This window comes from Podarcis pityusensis, assembly GCF_964106645.2.
Source record: "Podarcis pityusensis genome assembly, chromosome: 10".
Lineage (NCBI taxonomy): Eukaryota > Metazoa > Chordata > Lepidosauria > Squamata > Lacertidae > Podarcis > Podarcis pityusensis.
The window spans coordinates 71,771,506-71,794,432 of record NC_138035.1 but is presented as its reverse complement, the minus strand read 5'-3'; the positions used below and the strand labels follow the sequence as shown (position 1 = coordinate 71,794,432).

General features: G+C 42.3%; 1 protein-coding gene across 1 annotated transcript in view; it reads left to right on the top strand.

Moving 5' to 3' along the window:
• Window positions 1-1,452: 1,452 nt before the first annotated feature.
• The window catches only part of LOC308457795 (cadherin-related family member 4-like), a gene marked incomplete at its 5' end in the record, with an annotated part of 49,973 nt that continues 28,498 nt past the window's right edge, over window positions 1,453-22,927 (top strand). Inside the window, 12 exons of the mRNA XM_080971969.1 lie at window positions 1,453-1,519; window positions 2,786-2,950; window positions 3,703-3,797; window positions 4,062-4,184; window positions 5,333-5,436; window positions 6,155-6,300; window positions 6,721-6,906; window positions 8,208-8,299; window positions 12,773-12,886; window positions 14,784-14,896; window positions 19,716-19,861; window positions 21,843-22,023. Coding sequence (XP_080828095.1) covers window positions 1,453-1,519; window positions 2,786-2,950; window positions 3,703-3,797; window positions 4,062-4,184; window positions 5,333-5,436; window positions 6,155-6,300; window positions 6,721-6,906; window positions 8,208-8,299; window positions 12,773-12,886; window positions 14,784-14,896; window positions 19,716-19,861; window positions 21,843-22,023 — 1,532 coding nt within the window. The remainder of the gene's footprint in view (window positions 1,520-2,785; window positions 2,951-3,702; window positions 3,798-4,061; window positions 4,185-5,332; window positions 5,437-6,154; window positions 6,301-6,720; window positions 6,907-8,207; window positions 8,300-12,772; window positions 12,887-14,783; window positions 14,897-19,715; window positions 19,862-21,842; window positions 22,024-22,927) is intronic.

Here is a 22,927-nt window from a genome sequence, read left to right as displayed (position 1 = left end):
TCACAGCAGCTTTACGATTTCTCCAGGCATAATAGGGGAAGCAGGAGTGAGCGATGTTCAAGCATATATTGTTAGGGGTGAGTTGGAGGTTTACTAGCTGCTGCCCCCTACTTAGGCTCTGTGCCTCATAATTATCAGGTCCCTGATGATTTAATGGCGGGTTCAAAATCGAGACAGGGGTTTTGGTGAAGGCATTTAGTTTTCCCTCTAACATATTGATGGAAGCTGATAGCACCTTTATTTCGTCAGCCAAGTGGAGGCAATATTTCTGCAAAGTCCTCAGCTCCACTGATTGTACTATATCACATAAAGATTTACGATGAGGATCGGGGTAGGGAGAGAGGCCATCTGGGCTGGAGGTCATATCCAACAGCGATTTGTCTCCTGACAAGGGAGTATTTAAAGTCGTTGCGGGATCATGTGGATAGTCTATCTGCTTGGAGGTGTTTAAAAGGTTGTTTGGAGTCATTGCAGGATCATGTAGGCAATCTAACTGCTTGGAAGTAACAGGTGAAGGAAGCACAAGATTGCAGAAAAACTCCTCCAATGATGAGATAGAAGGCTCTAAGATCTTAGGTGGTGAATCCAGCCCAGTAGGCTTCGAAACCTTAGACCTAGGTTCAGTCTTCCACAGAAGAGGTACGGCCACGTTTTAGATTCGTCATGCTAAACCCCTTGAGCGGCTCGGTTATCTAAAAGTCCTTCAAAAGCCAAGCAAGAGCTGGTGGAAGGCCAGGGAAGTGCGGCCGGTGGCTGCCCAAGTTACAGCTAATCAGATTGTTAGTGAAGCTCATTAAGGAGATTTATGGCACTGGCTTTGCGAGCTTCCACAGGGTGAGGTCCTGGTGTTATCATCAAAACATTATCGTGCCAACTTCCAGAGAAAAATAGGAGCGGAGTAACTTACAGCATGAACTAGAAAGGGGAACTCCGGAAGGCGTTGTTGTTGTTACCGCCGCCGCCGATTCCTCAGCCTTGACGATACAGCGGGTTCGTGCCTCCCTGTTTCTTGAGCTTTTTTAAAGGAAATTCACCAAAATTTGTACTTCTGACATGGGTTGCCTAGATTTTCCTGGGCATTTCAGTGATTTCCGCCTGGATACTGTTTCCGACTGCCAAATCCCAGCTATGTCCGGGAAATTCCGGACGTATGGCAGCCCTAGATAACCAGCTTTATATAATCAACATGCTTAAGTCTAATTAATGCATGTTCTGTTGGTCTTATTCCCTAGTTAAATGAGTTAGGATTGCAGCTTTATAGCCCCAAACAGCTTGAGACAAGAGTAACTTGAGAACTGCATCCTCTGCAAAAATGAATTTCTGACTATTCAGATCCTCCTGAAAGGCCAAGGATGGGGAACCTACAGCACTCCAGATGTTGTTAAATTTCCGCTCCCATCATCCTCAGACAGGATTGCATATGGTTAGGATGATGGAAGTCATAGTCCAATAATGCCTGGAGATCCAGATGCTCCCATTGCTTTCATTGGCTCTTCTATGGATTCTCCTGCCTTAAGAAGTGAGCCCAGTGATGATGAACAATTGGGGATGGAGGCTCACGTTTGCCCTTTCCAAAACAATAAGTGAACTGAAATACAGCTATCCTTTGAAATCCACACTCCTCAGAATTCTGCAGTTCAGTTCTCCAGCTAAGCAATGTGTACAAAAATAAATATACAAGCACAAAGTGTGCAAAAAATGTCGCATATCAGTGAAAATAATAAAAAAATGCATTATATAAAGGAAAATCGTTTTGCAAAAATATGGTTATTAGGCAAAATTGCACACAAAACTGTATATCAGGAGAAATTTGCACTAAAATGTTCGTGAATTTTCATGAGAAATTGCTCTTTAACAAAAATAAATAAATAAATCACAAACTGATATAGAAGTGATGGAACTTAAGATTGGAAAAATGAGAAACTGAGAGAAGCCAAATTTCACAGATTTGCCCATCTATTGGTTCCTTTTTCTTTATGGGGCTACTGACTTTGGAATTTCCTCCCTTGGGAGACTCACCTGACACAGAGCCTGATATATTTTCAGCACCAGGCAGAGACCGTTTTAGTTGCTTGGATGCTTTAGATAGTGGGCTTTTCTCGGTGTTTTGATGTGGGACCTGATCTTTCTCATCTCAAAAGTTCCGAAGGTCAAAAGTCAAGTAAGCAGGTCATAAGCCTTACTGCTTCAAGTGGCTTGTTTCCATGGTCATGCAAAACAAGCGGGAAGATATCCGCTCTTGCTGATCCCATCCATCTCCTGCTCTGTCACAACAACAGCACCCAGATCAGCACAGATGGGGGCAATTTTATCTGCCATGTCCTTAGCAAATTGGTCACAGCGCCTCCTTGAGGGTCCCAGGATCAGCATTTCAGGGGGGTGGGCAAGGTTCAGTAAAATTTAACAAGTTGGTCAGGTACAACCCTCCAAAACCTGTGTTGTTGTTTTTTCTAAAAAAGCAGAAGTGATTTTCTTTTTTTAAAAATCCCAACTTATTTTAACCATAACAGTATCATGAACACAGACAAAGTCACCCCTTTCTGAAAGGCCCTTTATTTTGGCCTTGGCAGGTGTATCTAGAATCATTGAATTCACAACAGTAGCCATTAATGTCGCAACTACAGAGGTTCCCACACAACAGTGCATGCACTTGATACAAATTGATATATAAAATGTGCTTGCCCCCACCCCAAATGCTCTGGTTTATTGGTCCGTGTATGTTTTAATCTAAAGACAAAACAACAGTGGTAAACTGTAAAGCAGCTATCTTTCTTCTAAGTTTCAGGCATCATTAAAAACACGAAAGTATTTAATTTTGAAAGAGATGACAAACATTATGAGCTGCTCATTAAGTCGGGCCTTCTCGCAAAAAGGAAACTTCTCATCATCAACATTCATGATGTTCCTGAAAAACCCAACTGTACAGACCCTGAGTTTGTTTTAGGAACAGGTGAGAAATACTAAATTTGATCCAATACAGTACAGTACTAAATATAACAGAAAAATAAAACATCTCATTCAGTTCCCCAACAAACCCCAACAATAAATGAATGCATAAAGTGCTAATCTTAACAATGCTAGCGCCATCTATTCCAGCCCCCCACTTGCAAAGTTAGTGCTGGTTCTGAGCTGTGAGCAGCAGTCTGAGGTGACCCAGGAGCTGGGAACCAGAAATTGTGGGAGAAGCCCGTTCTAGACCAGAGGAAAAAGAGGAGGATAGAGCAAAAAAATCAGCCAAGGATACATTAGAGCTGCCACATTGCTCAAGCAATGCTCTACTGGAACAGGAAGTATTATTATACTCCAGGGGTGGGGAACCTTGGATCCTCCAGATGTTACTGAATTACAGTCCCCACCATGCTTGCTTGCTGAGGCTGATGGGAGTTGTAGATCAGCAACATCTGGAGATGCCAAAGGTCCCCCAATCCTGTTATACTCCTTCCTTTCTCGGAAGATCCAATGGCCACCCTGAGTAGGCAAAGTCATTTCAGGACCAGAAGGTTATTCACTGAGAAGTTTCAACCAGTAGTTCCATACTTCATCACGTGGGGCTTCTGCACATGCTGCAAGTAACTCCTAACAATCAGCCAAACCCATGCCTCTAGCATCTCACCAGTAGAGCCTTGCTGTTGGTATCAGTATTCTGAGGTAAACTACTTGTAAAAGCACATTTTAGTTTTTGTTTATTTATTTGCTTCACAGCTAATGTAATTGTTGATGAAAACTCGCCAGTATTTGCGTCAATCTACAGAATGGAAGCAGTAGATGAGGATCTTGTAAATGGTGATCATCTAACGGTACATAGTTCTCTTTTTCCTGTTGTAGTAGAGTACATTCCATAGATGTTGTTTTTAAAAAGCTGAAGTGCTGCTACTAGGTTTTCAGAAAAAAAAGTTTCCTCTTTGGGGAGGGACTGCATTTTGCTGGCTATGTCACCAAAAGGTCCCTTCTTGCTGCAATTACTACAGCATTTGCTCCTCTTTTGAATTAATTGTTTCTGAATCTCAGCTGTACCTATGATATGTCTACACCGTGCAAATGATAGGTATGCTGTTTTGCAGTTCACTGTGGAGAGAACATTGTCTGCACCCAAGGAAGGGGGAGAGTTTTTTGTCCTGGATCCAGATACCGGTGTTTTGAGACGGAATACAAACCAGCCCCTGGACTATGATCAAGGATATCATGTAATAATGATGAGTCACTGCGATGTAATACTGTGCAATGCTGAAGGGTGGCAGGAAAAGGATTTCTTTGAAAATAAATGAATCTGTGGTTTAACTCAGGGCAGGGGAGAGGAAAGGGGTCATGTAAGTAAGGTTAGCTAGCATAGAATAACTAGATGTGCCAGGATTGCTACCTTATGCATGTGTTGTGGCCAAAAATCTCTACCATGCCTCTCCTTCACCAGCAGAACAAATGGTTGCATCTGGTTTGGTTTAGCGTAGACCCACGAAATCAATGAGTTGTATCTAATGAGGTCATCATGTTAGCCCAAGGACTTCTGCTTGTGCAATGGAACTTCTTCTCCCCATGTCCCTCTCCCATACATGCCCTGGAGAGTTGGTGGAACCATGAGGAGAGGAGAGGGAGAGGAAGTCCTGTTGTGCTGGTGGAAGTCTTTGTGACATCCAGATGACTTTGTTGGATACCACCCATGGGACTGAAGTTAAAGGTGTCCACTGATTTTAGTAGGTTTACTCTGTGCGGGATATATCCCATACACAACTGTTGCTGTTTTTAAAATGCTCCTCCATGAAATGCTGATGTTAGATTGCTCAGTTAGACCTGTCACCAAATTTCACATAGAGTGAAACCAGAAGAGAAATTGGAATTTCCCAAAAGGGTGAAATGTATTCACTATAAAAGATAGCTCAGAAATCAGTTAAGTAATAATAAGAATAAAACATTTAGTATATTTAGTATTAAGTTTGTATTTGTTGGATTCTTGCCCTGTGACCATAAGATGAAGGGAAGTATATAAATATGCATATCTACTATATATTTCTGAAAGTGGTTTGCTTGTCCATCTGTTCTCTATGGGTTTAGATATGCCTGTTGGGTTCCTGAGGTGGGGGCAGCGGTCTTCATCGATATTTGAACACCAGCCACCATTTGGAATTAAGTGACAAACCAAAATGTCACCCTTCTTTGTAAATAATAATAATAATAATAATAATAATAATAATAGATTGATGTAGACCACTATAGCTGTTCCTATGAATGTTCTATATTCGTAATTGTAAATTTTAGACGATTATTTTTTAAATTTTAGATGGTTGTAATTATGGCTGTAATAAATGTGATGTTCTGCTCCACCAATATTTTCTCCTAGAAATTTCAGTTCCTGATGAGAGCCACAGATACAACAGGAAACTTCTGTCAAGGAACATTAACCGTGAATATTCAAGACTTAAATGATGAAAAACCTGAATTTGAGTAAGAAATGTGTTTCTTTTTATCAAGGAATAAAACAAAAAAGGACTGTTTTATCCAAGTTTGCTTGAATACAGAAATTTTTATAAACACTTGAAAGATAATATGCTCTTGTGACTTATATGGCCTTGGCTTTTACTCAAAGCTTGATGACGTTTGACTAAAATAAGACTATAAAAATTGGTTTTGTAAAATGGAGGTTTTAGATGTGTCTCCATTTTCAGTTTAAGGCAGTATAGCCCACAACCATGGAATTCCCTCCACACGGCGATCCTTCTTCCCACTTCATTGAACAGTTTTCAGTGAATGCTGAGGATGCAAATCTTTGCATTCCTGATTCCTGAGATGTATCGTTTCAGAGCCCACCCTATTCTAGGTGACTGCATTTTTTTTGGTAATTGTAATTTTAGGGTGAAAGGCTGTTAATGTAGTAGTAAAAGTAAAAATAGTAACAAGAAGAACAACCCAATGTTAATAATAAGGATGCACACATCAGGGAGTTGGGATTGGCTGAAGAGTCCCAATAATTGGGCAATTGGAGATGTATTTGGGTTTGCTGCTTTGTAATGTGCAGAAGGGCATTTTGTATTGTATTGTAAGCGTTTACTTGCTGGTGTTGCACATTATGGAGCCATAGGTTTTTGAACAAGGCATAAGAAATCACGAGACCCCAGCTTCACCAGTAAATATATCTTACTTTCATGTTTGCCACTGCATTTAGACCCCTTCCTTCAGATTCTGTGAATGTGACCGAAAACGTACCGGTGGGAAGTATTATTGCCACAGTGAAAGCGGTGGATCGAGATGAGAACAGCAACATTACCTATGCATTCCTAAAGCCACAGGCACTGTTTGGCTTGGACCAAAGTAAGCGATATCTTTGCACATTTTCAGCATAGGCCTCATAAGAATTGTGAAATGGTTTAATTTCCTCAGTGTCCCTTTCTAGAATTTTTATTCACACAAAATCTCCCTATCAAGTGTCTAACTACCGTACTTCTTTGTGCCTCAATGATTCATACAACCAGTTCAGGTGATCTTGATGCAGCTTGCTTCTATGTGTGCCATTGCACTGTGCAATCATCTACGGTCCCACTATGTGTAGTACCTTGAGTACACAATGAACTAGTCCCTTTTGTCCCAATAAATTACCTTAAAGGTTACAAGTGATAGGACTTAGTCTATTGCACCATACTCTCTGTTCTTGTAGGAACATTTCAGAGTGACATTCAGTATGATCTATCCATCACAATTTCCTCATTTCTGTTCCTTTTCCCCCACAATCAGAAAGAGGCACAATTACTGTTTTAGAGCCTTTGGATTCAGTCCGTACTAAACATGTCAGAGTTTACCCACTGGAAATTGAGGCAAGGGACGATGGAAACATTCACACTGCCTCTTACACACTAATCGTATTTGTAGAAGATGTGAATGACCAACCAGTGTGTGATCCAAGTTTTTCTACAGGAACAGGCAAGTTGATGTTGACTGCGTCTATTAACTCAAAGTCATTGAAAATCAGTTCTCAATGGGCAAAGTTAAACTCTTTTAATCTTCTTTGACTACAGTGGGACTTAAAAGTATGTAAACTAATGTGGGTAATTTGAACATTACATATTGTGAAAAAAATTAGTAGATTTACACGTACTTTAGCTCTGCATTCATCCGACCAACATTAGAAGGTGGGTTTTTTGGCATTAATGCTGTCTTTGAGCATAGTGGAAACATTCAGCTAATTGTACAAAAAGAGAGAAATGATATGAAGTGGGAAGTTCATCAGCAATTGAGAGGACAGTGGTTAGTTATAGCAGAGACTGTAGTGATCCAACATAGGCTGCATTCAGATAGCCTATTATTCCATTTTCACACAACATAAAAGCAAATCTAGTGAAAGTTCAGCATTCATTTCTGCCTTAATTCCTTCCAGAAAAAAAATATTTCCAAACCCATTAACCCAGAAAATTGTGGAAGAGATGGAATTTGGGTACATGGTGTATGGGCATACAGCTCTTTTATGGGTGAATCATGGGGGCAGAGAAAGGCAGATTTAAGGAATGGATAAGGGGGGTAGTGACTTGTCCAATGACATTCGTTGCTGTGTCACATCACTCTACTGGTGTAAATGAAATTTAGGGCCACATGCTGGTATATCATTCAAAAAGCCACAATTCCATAATGTAAGAGACACTGTGGTGTGAAAAGAATGTTAGAAATTGGGACCAAAGGACTGCCTTTATAGTCAGTGAAACTAATGTAACAAACCTCATTTATGCCTCAAGATGCTGAACTATCACTGCCAAGAAGAGGACATTTCATGGCCTAGTATAGGTGGGAGGTCAGGAGTAGCGTTTTATTTTGCCTGGGGTGCAAAAATGCTGAAGCCTTGCTCTGTGTACAAACATCTGTTTTTCTTGGCTAGCTGGGAAATCTTGTGAGGTAGAATTTTAGTGCTAAAGTTCTGGCTTCACAATGAGATTTAGCTTGGTCTCACTAGAGAATAGCCTAGCTCTGCTCAATTTTCCTTTCAGTTAGAGCTTCTGCATTCCTTATTTATTATTATGTCAGTGGGATGCTCACCTGCTATTGACCTACACAAGGACAGCAGAGCCTTAGACTGGGCCTATTATTTGCAAGGAATCTATGTTTTCCCCGCTCCCCCATTGCAAATGGGTATAGACGATTTCTACATTCAAATAAACCATTTATGGTTGTTACACAAATTCTGTTTGCCTGACTTATTTTAATGGGTCTGGTTTGTTATTCTTATTGCCCAGGCATTTCTGTATCAGTTCCTGAAACATTTCCAGCTGCCCCAGCTGTCTACACAGTTCTGGCAAGAGATCCGGACCCAGGCGAAGAAATTGAAGTATGTGGACAAGGGGTGTTCCAGAAATGCTTTAGTCAGTGAATGGCGTATGCCACAGTAGGAACTTGCCTCTACTAAGTTCTCAGTACCCTACAAATGCAACTTTATATATCTGGGTTCATAATGCAGAACCTGAGATTGCAATTTCCCCTCTTGCTTAAGGAATTTCCAAGTTCAGTACATGACTATTCACAAGTCAGTCTCGTTGGCTTTAATGGGGTTTCTCTCAGGTGAGGATGTGTGAAATTCAATTCACTTCACATTTAAAGGTAAACTTGCCAAATCAGCATTTTCCAAAGCAACCTGTGAACCAAAATGCAGCTAACCTTTGAAATTTACACTTCTCTGAATTTTGCACTGTAGTTTTCCAGCCAAGTCATGTGTACAAAAGTGCATGTACAATGGGAAAATGTTCAGATAAATGCATACATTAATGAAAACAACATACAACATGCATTATATTAAGGAACATTATTTTCAAAACTGTGTAAATTAGGTGACATTGCATGGAGAAAAGTGTATAGTAGGATAAATTCACTGTAAAATGCTGGTGAATTTTCACAACTTTTTTAAAAACTGCAAACTGATTTAGAAATTTGGGGAAACAAGAAACTTAAATTGTCATATTTGCCCATCCCTTGTCACAAATAAGTGAGCATATGATTGCAGCCCTAGTAAAATAATACTTCGCAAAAATCATGGATTTTTTGAAGTGGTCTCAAAGTTTTTCTTGTTATTTTCAAACATTTGGTTTGGGTGAAAGAAGAACTGGTCCTAAGAAAAGCTGTATTGGATTGGACCAACAGTCCATGTAGCCCAGTACTTTTCTTTCCAGCAGTAACTAGCAAGATGCCTCTGGAAGTTTGCAAGCAGAGCATGAAGAATAGGGAACATTCCTGGGCCAAGTAAGGTGGTTTGCAGCCTTGTACTCCAAGACATTCCCATTAAAATGCAGGTGGTTTTTGTTTTGTTTTACTGTTACTCCAAATAGCCATTCTTACTTTTTATGTGGCCTTCTGGGCATTTGAAGCTGCTTCAATTATTTAGTATTCTCCTCCGTGGTATATTTAGTATGTTCAAGGTGGCACACATGATTCTCCCCCTTTTAGCCTCACAACAGTGCTGTACTGTGGGTTTTGCTGAGAGATGGTGACTGGCCCAAGGTGAGCTTCATGGCTCAGTCTTCCAGGTCCTAGTCTCATACTATAACCATTACAACACACTGGATGTAGGCAGGAGAGTCCTTTTATTTGAAGTAGACCTCTAGCGGAAGACTAACCTCTGAGAGCCCTTCAAAAAGAGTACTTTCACCTGTAAAATAAGACCCCATACCTACCCTCATATTGATATATGGGACTATTATCTGACTAAGGACCTATTTCCCAAACATCATTGAAAGACCTTGGGAACAAAAGCCACCCTAAGCACAAGCTGTGAGTCTCAGAAGAGAACACAACACAACACAACAGTGGCCTGTAGGGTAATATTTGCCCATATTCAAAATGGGGCTTTGGGGCACTTGTGGAGATTTTGCAAATAATGCTTGCTACTAGTAATGCCTGTCAATAATTAGCTAAAGCTACTGTTATGAACCCACTCTGCTGAACCTCCCACCTTCTGCGCTCCTTCTGCTCTCCTTCTCTTGGTCTTCTGATTCTTCCAATTGCCGTTCTCCTCTGTGTCACTGCGTCATTCTCTCTGCCTGCTTTCCTAACGTTCTTCCTTAGTTCCACCTGCACTGATAAAGCAGCAACCCCAATTCACTTTTTACAGCCCATCCCCCCCTTTCTGTGTTGTGATTTAGGGCAAGGGACCTTAGCAGACAAGCTGCAAAACAATAGACTTCATGGATCCCTGCTGAAGCATACTGCTTATGATTGAAGACTTTCTAGTGCCACACCACCAAGAAAAGGAGAGAGAAATGCTGATTATAGTCAGACTATATCCTTGTGTTCACATGCTCAGGTTTTCCATTGCTATTGGCTGTAAGAAGCCTAATTCTGAGATATAAAGTATCAGCTGAATAGAAAGACATTGTCATTCATCCATCACTATAGGATAATATGCCATATTAAGCCCTCTTGTTTGGCAATTAACTGTTTATTCTGAGATAATGGATTTGTTTAGCTCTTCTCTCACAAGCTGATTTGTTTTAAGAACACAATATTTTATCACATGAAGGTCAAGGGTGTTTGAAAGAGAGGGTAAAAGGATAGGGAACAAATTATGCGTTGGAGTAAGATAAACATCCTAGCCATTGTTTTTGCACCACAAGTATTCCTTAGCATTCTCTTTTTGTTTCAAACAACTGAAAGTATGCATTTGGGGAGGGGGGGGGGAGTAGTTCTGGTTTTGCAAACAGAAGGAAAAGAAGTGATTTCAGTGATTCTACTGAAATTGCATTTTGCAACTAATTACATAAGCATAACCATTAGTACTCAACAGCAAACAAAATTGAAGGAGAATTGTTCAAGTGCTCTTCCTTCTCTTGCAAATACTTCCTTTAGAAGCCCTGAAAATGGAAAGGAATAAAATTATCTGACTAGCCAATTAAAGCCTCTCTTGAGAACTGAAATACCTGGTGTGATTAAAAACTTTTGTATTTGTGTTTCAAATATGCTTTGTGAGTCTAAACGGTAGTCTGGACAATGTGTCCTGACTGTACAAAATTAAGTTGTGTATTGAACACAGGAGAGTTTACAAGGGCTTTCTAGATATTTAACATTAGTCCATCCCCCCTTACACAGGGGAGGGGAGCCCTTTTGGCCAGCTGGACCACATCTTTACCCCCCCTCCAGACACCAGATGCCAAAGCTGGGGAGGTGGCAGGAGGGTTCTGCCTTGTCAGCATGTTTCCTACAGTGAAGACATTGGTGAAGCAGGACCCATCAGGATCGAACCCTTTCATCCTGCTCTCAACTGCCTGGTAATTGGAGTAGTACAAGAGGTGATTAGGAATGCACACTGATTAGCCCCTGTTCTTTACTACACACTTCAGAATAGGGACTAATCTTTGCGTAATGCCTGGAATGCCTCGAGGGCTGATGTACCAAAGCGCTCTCTCAATAAAAGATAATAGGAAAACCTTAATGAGTCTTGGCTCCGTTGCAGGAGGTGAGGGCATCAAATGTACTTTAGCACTGCTGTGAAGTGCTGCTGGGAACTGCACAGCTGTTGGTTTTTTTAATTTTAGTTTCTAGCTTTTTAGCTTTTAAATTAATGTTGAATCTTAAACTATGGGAACTTTGGCACAAACCAAAACCAAGGGCTCGGCTATAGAGATGCAAATATAACATTTTAAGTGTGTTTTAAGTGCATTATACAAATGTGACACTAGATGGAGATGGTGAGCTCATGGCAAATCCAATATAGTTTTCAAAACACTTTAAAAAAAGGCATTTTCACAGCGGGGTTTTTTATGTGTGTCTAGATTCCACCCAAGTGTCCTTAAAGCATGTATGTGTGGTACAATGGGAAACTCAGGGGATACAAATTGAACTTTGTATATGAGTTGCTTGGTCCCCCCAAATTCCATGGGGGGTTCTTCCTGTCTAAAATCCCAAATCCACCTCCAATCCTCTCCCCCCCCCCAAAAAAAATGGGTAATCCATGTTGCTGCAGTGGAAACTGTTCAGATGTCTTATTCGTTTCCCTAATTCCACAAACCAATGCTGCAAATATACTATATGAATCAGGCAGCAGTGAGATAATTTCTGGTCCAGTTTTATATCAAGGCCTATATCAAAGCTTGATCTCTTCACACTGACAAAGAACGTTCTCTGCTAGCAGACTCATGAACCCTCTGCATGGTGAGGGAAGACAAATGCCAGGTGGAATGGGTTATATAATCATTTGACTGCTCCTGAAATTTTAATCCTGCAGTTGACAAAGGTGAAACTACTATAAACATAGGTCCCCCATCTGTGTATAATTACATCCGCTTTCCATTTCAGAGCAAACACTCAATGGTTGTTCCATAACAGCCAAGAGGCATGCCAAGTTTTCTCTGTTCTGTGGACCAGCGGCATCTAACCAGGATGACCCTGGTGTGTAGTAACTCTCATCCCCTCAAAATCTGGGGAACAGATTTCATCTACTGGCATTTAATTTCAAACAGTAGAGGGCACAAATATGATCCAGATTTTCTCCTTATTAATAAATCTGAGGATTTAGGGAGCCATAAAAATATTATGACTTATGCACATAAAGCCCATTATTAAAAATGAATGGGATAGTATAAAGAAATAATTTAGAAACTTACAACTGAGGACTTAACAACCCTCATGAAGTTCATCTGATGTTTGGAATAGGATGAGTGGAAAGGCTTAGTTTACATAAACTGTGCTCATCAGATTAATGTTAATTTGCAGTGTGTTTTTTTCAGAGTGCTCTTTAAAACGTCACACACAAAAAGCACGCAAGGCTACTTTGTCCTTTTCTACCTTTTAACTGTTTCCCCCCTTTCTTCCTCAGTTTTCTATTATCTCTTCTTCAGCCAACACCACAACTTATTTTGCACTGGATCCAGAAAACGGTGGGATTTATCGAAAAGCTGAAGCAGCTCTGGATTATGAAGCAGACCCTAAAGTAAGCTTACCCAGATACAGATCCGTTCATAACGCTCAGAACTGACGTTTGTCCTAAGGTGGTGTATTTTCCACCATTTTAGCTTTTGCCCCCAAATGAATTGTACAGTGCTAATTGGCTCAGATACATAGATAGATTGATCTATGTGATATGGGGGAAAATTCTATCATCTATCTATCTATCTATCTATCTATCTATCTATCTATCTATCATCTATCTATCTATCATCTGCCTGCCTGCCTATCCCTGCATTCTAATCCAATCCTTGGCATCCCCAGAAAGGGCTGGGAAAGATCAGTCTGAAGCATTGGGTCACTGCTGGTAGGCTGTGTAATTACTATTGAGACAGATGCGGTATGAGTCTGATTTGTATAAGGCAATGGTTCCCAAAACCTGTCCCCCATGGATCACTGGAAAATTGCTGAGGCAGACCACTTACTGATTTTTCTGCCTGTTGTAGTATTTTCATTAGATGCTGTATGATTTTTAATTTTAATTTTATTGCTTTTATTTATTATAATGTATTTTATTTTATTACAGTTTAATGTGTATGGAATTCAAGTTGCAATACAATAAGATATAATGCCAGAAATAAAAGTAGCCATAAAAATACAATGAAGGATCAATATGAATATTTAATGCAGACATGCCACAGACCACCTGAATGAAACTCATGAGCCATTGGTGGTCCATGGACCATATTTGGGAATGCCTGGTATAAGGGCTCTTCCTATGTTCCTAAAGAACCAGAAGAATATCACCTAGCATTGTCTTGCATAACTTGTGAATGGAAGCAAGCACAATGGACAAGTCACACAATGGACTAGCCACATGCTGTGGTTGGCCGCCGGCTGGACAGCTCTCCCCTTCCCGTCAGCACAAACAGGAGTTTTATTGAGCCATAGACTAAGTCAGGCACCCCCAAACTTGGCCCTCCAGATGTTTTGGGACTACAATTCCCATCATTCCTGACCACTGGTCCTGTTAGCGAGGGATGATGGGAGTTGTAGTCCCAAAAACATCTGGAGGGCCGAGTTTGGGGATGCCTGGACTAAGTGATAAAAATCTGCATTCAGCGTAATGTGCTGGGGGATGCCCTTTTTTTGTGAAGGCATCACAAAAAAAGCTCAAAGCTTTACCTTGAAACAATTGGCGTAGAACCCAAAGGTTTGGTTCACGTGAGCAGAACTTCTCTCATGGGATGAGAAACGAGGTGGTTCTCACTGATGATGATGGTGATTTATTACATTTGTGTCCTGCCCTATACCCATAGGTCTCAGGGCGGTTCACAAGATAAAATCACAATATAAAAACACAGAAAACGTAATCAAAACAAAAACAAAATGATTGTTTCTACATCCTCTTGAAAATCCCCTCTGGAAGGAGGTGGCATGGGGAAAGTAGGAAGGGAAACTGGTAAAATTCACCTCCCCAGGGGGAGCCTGTGCTGGGTCAAACTCCATTCTGCTAGTAGGAGGAGTCTATCTAATCACAGATGGGGATTTCTGGATCCAACCCATACATTTCCTGCATAAATAGGGAAATTCGTTCATTCCACATCAACTGTTCATAGCATTTGCATATTACCTATTCTTCCCATGAACTCCAAGCAGTGTGTATGTGATCCAGCACCAGTCTCTCAACAAGAGAGCAGCAGAAATCTTGAAACGTCTGGTGAGCTAAAGGTCACTTTGTGATTTTCACATCTGCTGAGCAGGGATCTGTATCCAGTTCTGGCTGGCTCAAGTTCAATACTTTGTCTATCCCCTACATCACACTTGTACAATGTGTATTCAGGTATCCAGCTGCCTGCTTTTCCTAACCTGGAAGACAAAAGATTGGAACAAATGATGTAAAATGCAGAATACTAAGAATTTATGAATGTCGTTGATTTTAGCATTTCCGGATGGTGGTTGCTGCCAAAGAGAAAGAAAAAGCAAGCCCTGGGTCATGTACTGGAACCATAACTATCAGTATCCAGAATGAAAATGATGAGGCTCCTGTTTTTAGGTAAGCCTTTTATGAGCTGTCTCCTTTGGCTTATAATTAGTTCATAGTTACATTTGGAGGTGTAAGAATTATGAAAGTATATACCTAATAATAATGGGACGCGGGTGGCGCTGTGGGTTAAACCACAGAGCCTAGGGCTTGCCAATCAGAAGGTCGGTGGTTCGAATTCCCACGACGGGCTGAGCTCCTGTTGCTCGGTCCCTGCTCCTGCCAACCTAGCAGTTCGAAAGCACGTCAAAGTGCAAGGAGATAAATAGGTACTGCTCCGGCGGGAAGGTGAACAGCGTTTCTGTGTGCTGCTCTGGTTCGTCAGAAGTGGCTTAGTCATGCTGGCCACATGACCCGGAAGCTGTACGCTGGCTCCCTCAGCCAATAAAGCGAGATGAGCGCCGCAACCCCAGAGTCGTCCGCGACTGGACCTAATGGTCAGGGGTCCCTTTTGTCAGCATCGCCCTTGAGCCAGTGCCACCAACTGGACTCACACACTTCAGTCCCGACTGGGCTAGGCGAGCTGGGTAGCACTTCCAGAGACCACCTTCTGCACAGGAACAGGTCAAAGTGCTGTGGACTCACAGCTTAGAGTTGTGAGCACCGGATTCACTCCAACAAGAAGACAGTCGTCGCACAGCAGAGTATAGCAGAGCATAAACGACTCGGAGAGCAGCTCTGTAGAATATCTTCTTTTATTCTATCTACAACTATAATACACAACTATGTACAGAGCTAAATGAGGTCTAAACGAAAAATGCTGAACTGCACTGAGTGTCTGCAGCTGCTCTTAGCAGTAACCTTATCTACACACACAATCTCTCTCTAACACTCAGTCTCTCTCTCTCTCTCTGATATGAGGCTGGAGCGAAATAAGTAGAGAGCAGAAAACCGCCCCTCCTCTCTGGAGAATCAGCAGAGAACATCAGCAGATTCTTGGATATGGGAGGGGTGAAATCTCCTCACCTTTACCTTTATCTTTATACCTAATAATGTTCATGTGAATAAGACAAATGCATTTGAAAGCATGAGTATCATACCAGAACGCTCACCAGAGAACAAAGATGTCTGCCGTTGCACCCTTGGTGGCAAAGTGTACCATTTGTGATGTAGACTTGGTTAGGTTTGGTGCCTGATCATGTGGGAAATAATCCTGGTGGTACATTGAAAGATATGAACTACTGTGGTATTCCTTAAATGATAAAATTGGAGTAGGAAAGGGATGCTGATTGCTTTTAAAATAATTAAATAACCAGTATTTTAAAAAGAATTGTCACAGTTGTTTAAAACAGAGGTACTTCCCCCTTCCAGAACATCAAAGCCCCTTTGAATAAATGTGTGGTTCCCTCAATATCCCCCTCCGAACATCTACAATCCCGGTGGGTCATTGAAAGAAAAGAAAGTGAGTGAGGGTTATGAATAAAATATGCATTAGAAACAAAACAAAAGAGTCAAGGGAGATATCTTGGATATCAGCTCTCCTCTGAAAGTGAAAAAAGACAGAATTTATTTTGCTCGCAGCTAGACAGAGATGTCAAGATAGATTAACTGTCATCTCAAACGTATGTTAAGGGACTATTCAGAAGCAATATTCTTTCGTCCACTATTTTAACAATGTATTCTTTGATGCAGTATTCTTATTGGGAAAATATGGGGTTCTGATATCAGAATGGTGCGTTTTCAGTTACCTTGGATTAATAATATCCAGGTAAGTATGTTTAGATGGCTGCCTTCCTTAATGGTCCATGCCATGACCAAAATACAATAAGGTCAGATTTCAGACTTTGTTATGTATTGATGAAAGGTATTATGCAGATTGCAGTATGTTCTAGAACAGGGATTTGTGAGAAACCTTTTGGAACTACGGTACATACCAATGGAGAGAAGAGCCAAAGGCAAACGTGGGTGGATCCAGTGCTTTTTTTTCCTTTAAAAAATGTTTAGGTGTACTTTCATTTTGATTCAAGAAAATCACATTTTATAGTTCAAATCGGGGGAAATAAATACAAAGTACAAAGAACATGCATTACCTCATATTACACAGCTGACAGCTCACAGTAACTTCCACATTGGCATGAGGTTTCATCAGTAAAACACCACACATCCACATTCCACACTGCTTCACACATTAAATGTTCACTTCCGTCTGAGACTCAGGAAACACTGGGAAAGGAAATGAGGCCACCATTGGGGGTAGCAAAAGAACTGTGCTAGAGAAGAAACTAAAATTTTTAATTTTTTTAGTTTCTTTTCCTGTTATAATCACAAAATGTTTAGGGATATGCATACCCCCAGAAAAAAGCATTGGGTGGATCAATAGATATGGCACATACCTTGGCTCAGTGGCCACATTCCAGCTTTGCACACAAACACGTCCTCTCCATCTCGGCAAGCAAGAAGGATCGTTGCAGTTCAAGGACACAATCCAGGCAGCAAGAAATGCCCAGGGAAGCTGCAGAGTAGAGATGGCAAAGGGAGAGAGCAGGTATGGCCTGCTAGGAGCCCTGAAGGTCAAATAGAACAGGGGCCAAATGAGGCCTTTGAGTTTTTTCTACATTGCATTGCATTTTCATTCTGCCCAGGCAGGCACTGGAAAACCTTTTGGGCTCATGGGACCATTTATGAACAATAGGAACCGCTGCAGGCACCATGAACACAACACACTCATTCTCCCCACAAGCAATTAGACTTGGAAAGTGCAGCTGAGGAGGCAAGAGTTAACCTTCCCTCCTCCAGTGGCACAGTGATCACTCCACGCCCCCTTCCTACCCACCAATATGGCTTGGAGCCAACACAAAGCCATTTTCAAGCCTGATTACAATGGAGGACGAGCTATTTCTTTCTTTTTGGATGGGGTCACAGATCTCCAGTTGACTCCCACCCCCAATTACCCTGTCTGTTGGCTATCATGGAAGACTTCTTTTGAGCCAAATGTGGTGAGGAAGGTCTCAGCTGGGAACCAAAGGGATAATCTTTTTAAACCCAATGTGTGTGGGTGTCCTGTAGAGAAGTCACAGCTGTAACACCCCCACCAAAAAAAATCCTCTGTATGCCAATCAAGCTTGGAAAAAACCACACTGGCTAAGAGAAGGCTTCTTTCAATCCTAGTTGCAGCAGGGGAGGCGTGAGAAATAGGACCAGGGTTCATGGGCACCCATGAGTACCACGCTGGCAACTCGTGCTCTAAGGAGTGACATACAATACATGAGCCTGCCTTTTATCCTCATAACAGTCACTTTAGGCTAGGCTAAGGTCGGTAGTCTAAGAGGAAGGTTAGGCTAAGAGAAAACGATGGTCAAAGATCACCCCATTTGAAAGCTTCTATGAACTGTGCAACTCTACTGCATGCCTCAAAAACAGTATGGTATATTGTACATGTTTCTGCATTATATGTGGTAGTGGTACATAATGATGTCTTTCCAGCATCTGCGCTACTGCTATGTACCTTGATGGGGCTGCAGTAAGGTGAGGCAGTGGCAAGCTCAGGGCCACATGGTTGTGTCAGCAGGATCGAAGCGGGTCGGGGCTGCTGATTCTTCTAGACCTGTCAGCAGCCTTTGACATGGTCGATCACGAACTCCTGCACAACCGCCTTGCCGACGTGGGGATCCAGGGCACAGTCCTTCAATGGCTGTGCTCGTTTCTCTCTGGTCGGGGACAGAGGGTGGCGCTTGGGGGGGAATTGTCATCCCGCCACTCCTTGGTGTGTGGAGTGCCCCAGGGTGCGATACTCTCCCCAATGCTTTTTAACATCTTTATGCGCCCCCTCGCCCAGCTTGTCCGGAGTTTTGGGCTGGGCTGCCATCAGTATGCTGATGACACCCAACTCTATCTGTTGATGGATGGCCATCCTGACTCGGCCCCAGACACACTGATCAGATGCTTGGAAGCTGTGGCTGGATGGTTACGTGGGAGCCGGTTGAAGTTAAATCCTTCGAAGACAGAGGTCCTCTGGCTGGGACGGGACGATGTGGGATTGAGAGGGCAACTCCCATCTCTTGCGGGGGTGCAATTAGTGCCAGCACCGTCCATTAAGAGTTTGGGTGTAATCTTCGATACCTCCCTCTCCATGGAGGCGCAGATTGCAGCTATAACAAAGGCAGCATTTTTTCATCTCCGCCAAGCTAAGCAGTTGGCTCCTTACCTCCCTCGCCCTGACCTAGCCACGGTGATCCACGTGACGGTCACCTCCAGACTGGATTATTGTAACTCGCTCTACGTGGGGCTGCCCTTGAGACTGACCCAGAAACTCCAGCGGGTGCAGAATGCTGCGGCGAGACTCCTTACGGGGTCCTCGCTGCGAGATCACATTCATCCGGTGCTATACCAGCTGCACTGGCTCCCGGTGGAGTACAGGATCAGGTTTAAGGTGCTGGTTTTAACCTTCAAAGCCCTATACGGCCTAGGACCCTCGTACCTACGGGACCGCCTCTCCTGGTATGCCCCACAGAGGAACTTACGGTCTTCAAATAAAAACATCTTGAAGGTCCCAGGCCACAGAGAGGTTAGGCTGGCCTCAACTAGAGCCAGGGCTTTTTCGGCTGCGGCTCCAACCTGGTGGAACGCTCTGTCACAAGAGACAAGGGCCCTGCAGGACTTGACATCTTTCCGCAGGGCCTGCAAGACAGAGCTGTTCCACCAGGCCTTTGGTCAGGGCGCAGCCTGACTCCCTCCTTTGGCAATCTTTACAAAACTTTAGTTTATGGTTGCCATCAATTTTGATTTTAATTAATTTTTATAATGTTTTTATAATGCTGCTGTCGTTGGCCACCTCTACACATTGTGCATATTTTAACCAACTTGATGATTTGGGTCTTTCCTTTTCCCACAGGAATTCATCTGTAATTCATATTACTATTTTGGAAGATCTGCCTTTTGGGACATCGGTGGCAAGACTGGTTGCAGTGGACAGAGATATAGGCGACAGAGTCTACTATGAATTTGTGGGCAGTTACAGAGGTTTTGCTATTGATTCTGGTAAGGTAGGATCATCAAACATTTCACAACTGGGAAAAATGCTTCCAAATCTAAGTTATGAAGAACAGCAGAATGCATCCACTCAACCAGACCAGCCCAACCTGTGGTACGCTAAGCCAAATAGACTCCAGCATCCATACATGGTGCTAGGCAAGCAAGCAACACAACCAGGAGTTTTATCATGTCTCATTGGACGGCCACCAAAAATGGCTGGTTTCATTTAACTTTGAAGTCTGCAACAAAAGGCTCCAGTGTCCTGAAAGAGGGTGGGAAGAATACAGGAAGCTACCTTATATATTTTTAAAATTGAGAATATTGGCCCATCTTGCCCAACTGGCTGCCTTATATTTTAAGAAAAGTGACATTATTGGCCCATCTTGCCCAGTGTTCTCCATTCTGACCGGGAGCAGCTCTGCAGAGTCTAGGGCAGAGGTGCCTCCCAACCTGGATGCCTGATTCTTTGAACTGCAGATGTCAGAGATTTAACCTGGGACATTTTCCTACAATGTTTGTGCTCCAGCACTCGCTTTCAGCCTCTCCCCATAGACAGGGGCGTAGCTGGCTGCTCCGGCACCCAGAGCTGCGGGGGCGGGGCGATCTGCCCATGGGGACAGCGCGGCGATCCACACACAGGGACGGCGTGGTGATCCAAGCACAGAGTCCGCCTGGCAGAAGCAAGCCCCACACTGCCATTTTGGACAGCATGGGGCCCTGAGCATCACTCCCAGGAGAGGGCCAGGCCCTGCAGTAAGTGCCGCCCCCCGTGGTGTGCCTTTATGTCAAGGATGACACCCGGGGCGGACCATACTCCCCTTCCTACGCACCTGCCCATAGATTCAAATACAGTGGACGCTCAGGTTGCAAACATGATCCGTGCAGGATGCACGTTTGCAACCTACAGCGTTTGCAACCCGCATCGGTATGTCTGCACACGCGCGGGTTGCGATTCTGCGCTTCTGTGCATGCACAAAGCACGATTTAGCACTTCTGAGCATGTGCGACTGCCGAAACCTGGAAATAACCCAAGATATGACTGTATAGTGGAAATGATTTCATTGTCAATTTCTTACTGCAAAGATTTGGTTCCCTTAATCATGAATTCTGGAAGTTTTAAGCATGGAGGGTTATGATGGACAATAGAAGGGATAAGAATATAAACATCAAAGGTCTGTAGTATTTAATTTAATACTGTGAGAGGACATTCTCAATAGATTTTGAGAGACTATTTGAAGATGATAATAAACTATGTTACTTATAATATAATACTACAGTGTCACATCGGGTTACATACACTTCAGGTTACATACGCTTCAGGTTACAGACTCCGCTAACCCAGAAATATTACCTCGGGTTAAGAACTTTGCTTCAGGGTGAGAACAGAAATCGTGCTCCGGCGGCACGGCAGCAGCAGGAGGCCCCATTAGCTAAAGTGGTGCTTCAGGTTAAGAACAGTTTCAGGTTAAGTACAGACCTCTGGAATAAATTAAGTACCTAACCCGAGGTACCACTGTAAACTATAAAATACAATCAACTGATTGATTAATATGCTGTGCTACAACGTGTTTGGCTGCTTTTGATGTAAAATTAATGATTATGTTGAAACTGATATTTTTATGTATTTAAAACTTAATCTAAACCGCTTTGTGACCTGAAAGGCAATTATGCATATTTGACTCATGCTCATCTTTTAGGCCTATTTATACATAATTGATAGCAGTGTAGTAATGTTATCAGCATGCCTAGCTCAAATAGGCAGATCAATGGGATTTGAATCCAATCTGATATAAACACAATTCCTGTAAAATAAAGTTACCCACCTATAGAGGAAGCTTATACCTGCAGAGGGAGCCAATACGTTCTATTATCATTCCAAACTGGTCTCTTATATCTTGCTTCTGCTTCCATTACTTTAAAATGTTTTGCAGTGTCAATCAAAGGATTCTCTCCCCTACCCCCAATATATATATATTTTGGTACCTAGATACTGGTGAAATTACAACCACCTATCGTTTGGACTATGAAGACCTCACTTTCCCCCATAAAACTGCATTGGAAATCAGAGCTTTTGACAATGATAGGTTGCATTCTTCCACTGTTCTGCTGATTATCACACTGCAGGATGTAAATGATAATCCTCCATTTTGCACCCAAGACCTTTACATGTAAGTGTCTGAAGTACTTTCTATAGTCGTTGTTTTCAGTAATAGAATAAAAAGTGCTCAATTTTAATTGTAAGGGTTGCCATATGTCTGTAAATATCGGCAGTGCCGTTTTCCCATAAAAAGATCCACAACTTTGCCAAAAAAATCTCAATATGGATTTTCACTGTCTGAAATATGGCAACCCTATCATATCTAGTAAACAGGAGTTCCGTTCTGACTTATCTGGGTGTTGCGAACATGGCTGAGGTCATTTCCCCCCCCATGTACATTTTCAGCTGCGCAGAAAAAAAATGTGACACCCTCCACAAATTCCAAGTTTAAAATGTTTGCTTATTTTGATTACTCTCAAATGTTCCTTCTTGCCCCCATGACATCAGCAGGCAGTCTGACCTGGCCATGCAATGTTGGGACATTCTGTTCACCGTGGAGGTCCGGTTAGTGTAATCACCCTTGTTGATTAACCCAGAAGGGAGATTTCCAAGTAGAAGGAAACAGCCAAATGATTCAGCAAAGAGGCAGACCAGATGGCGCAATGGGAAATCAAGGAAGCAAACAAGCAAGCAAGTAGGGTAGTACAGTAAGGAATCAATAATGGAGTAAGTCTATAAGCAGATCAAGCTGTGCCTCCTCAGAATGAAGATCTTAGCCAGAGCCAACAGAATTATAAGGCCAGATGTGTTTTTCTGGATCCATTATGTGACCTGATCTCTGGTAGATTGCACACTGAAGTACTACCTTCAACCATCTGCAATAGTGTAGTACTCAAGGAATCAGGTTAAAGCTCCTACATGCATGCTTCCAGAGTGGTGTGGGGAGCAGAGATCCGGGTTTAAAATCCCTGACACTTTACAGGAGGAAGCAGGAACAGCCTAAGGAGAAAAGGTGCCACAGAAAAAAATGGTTT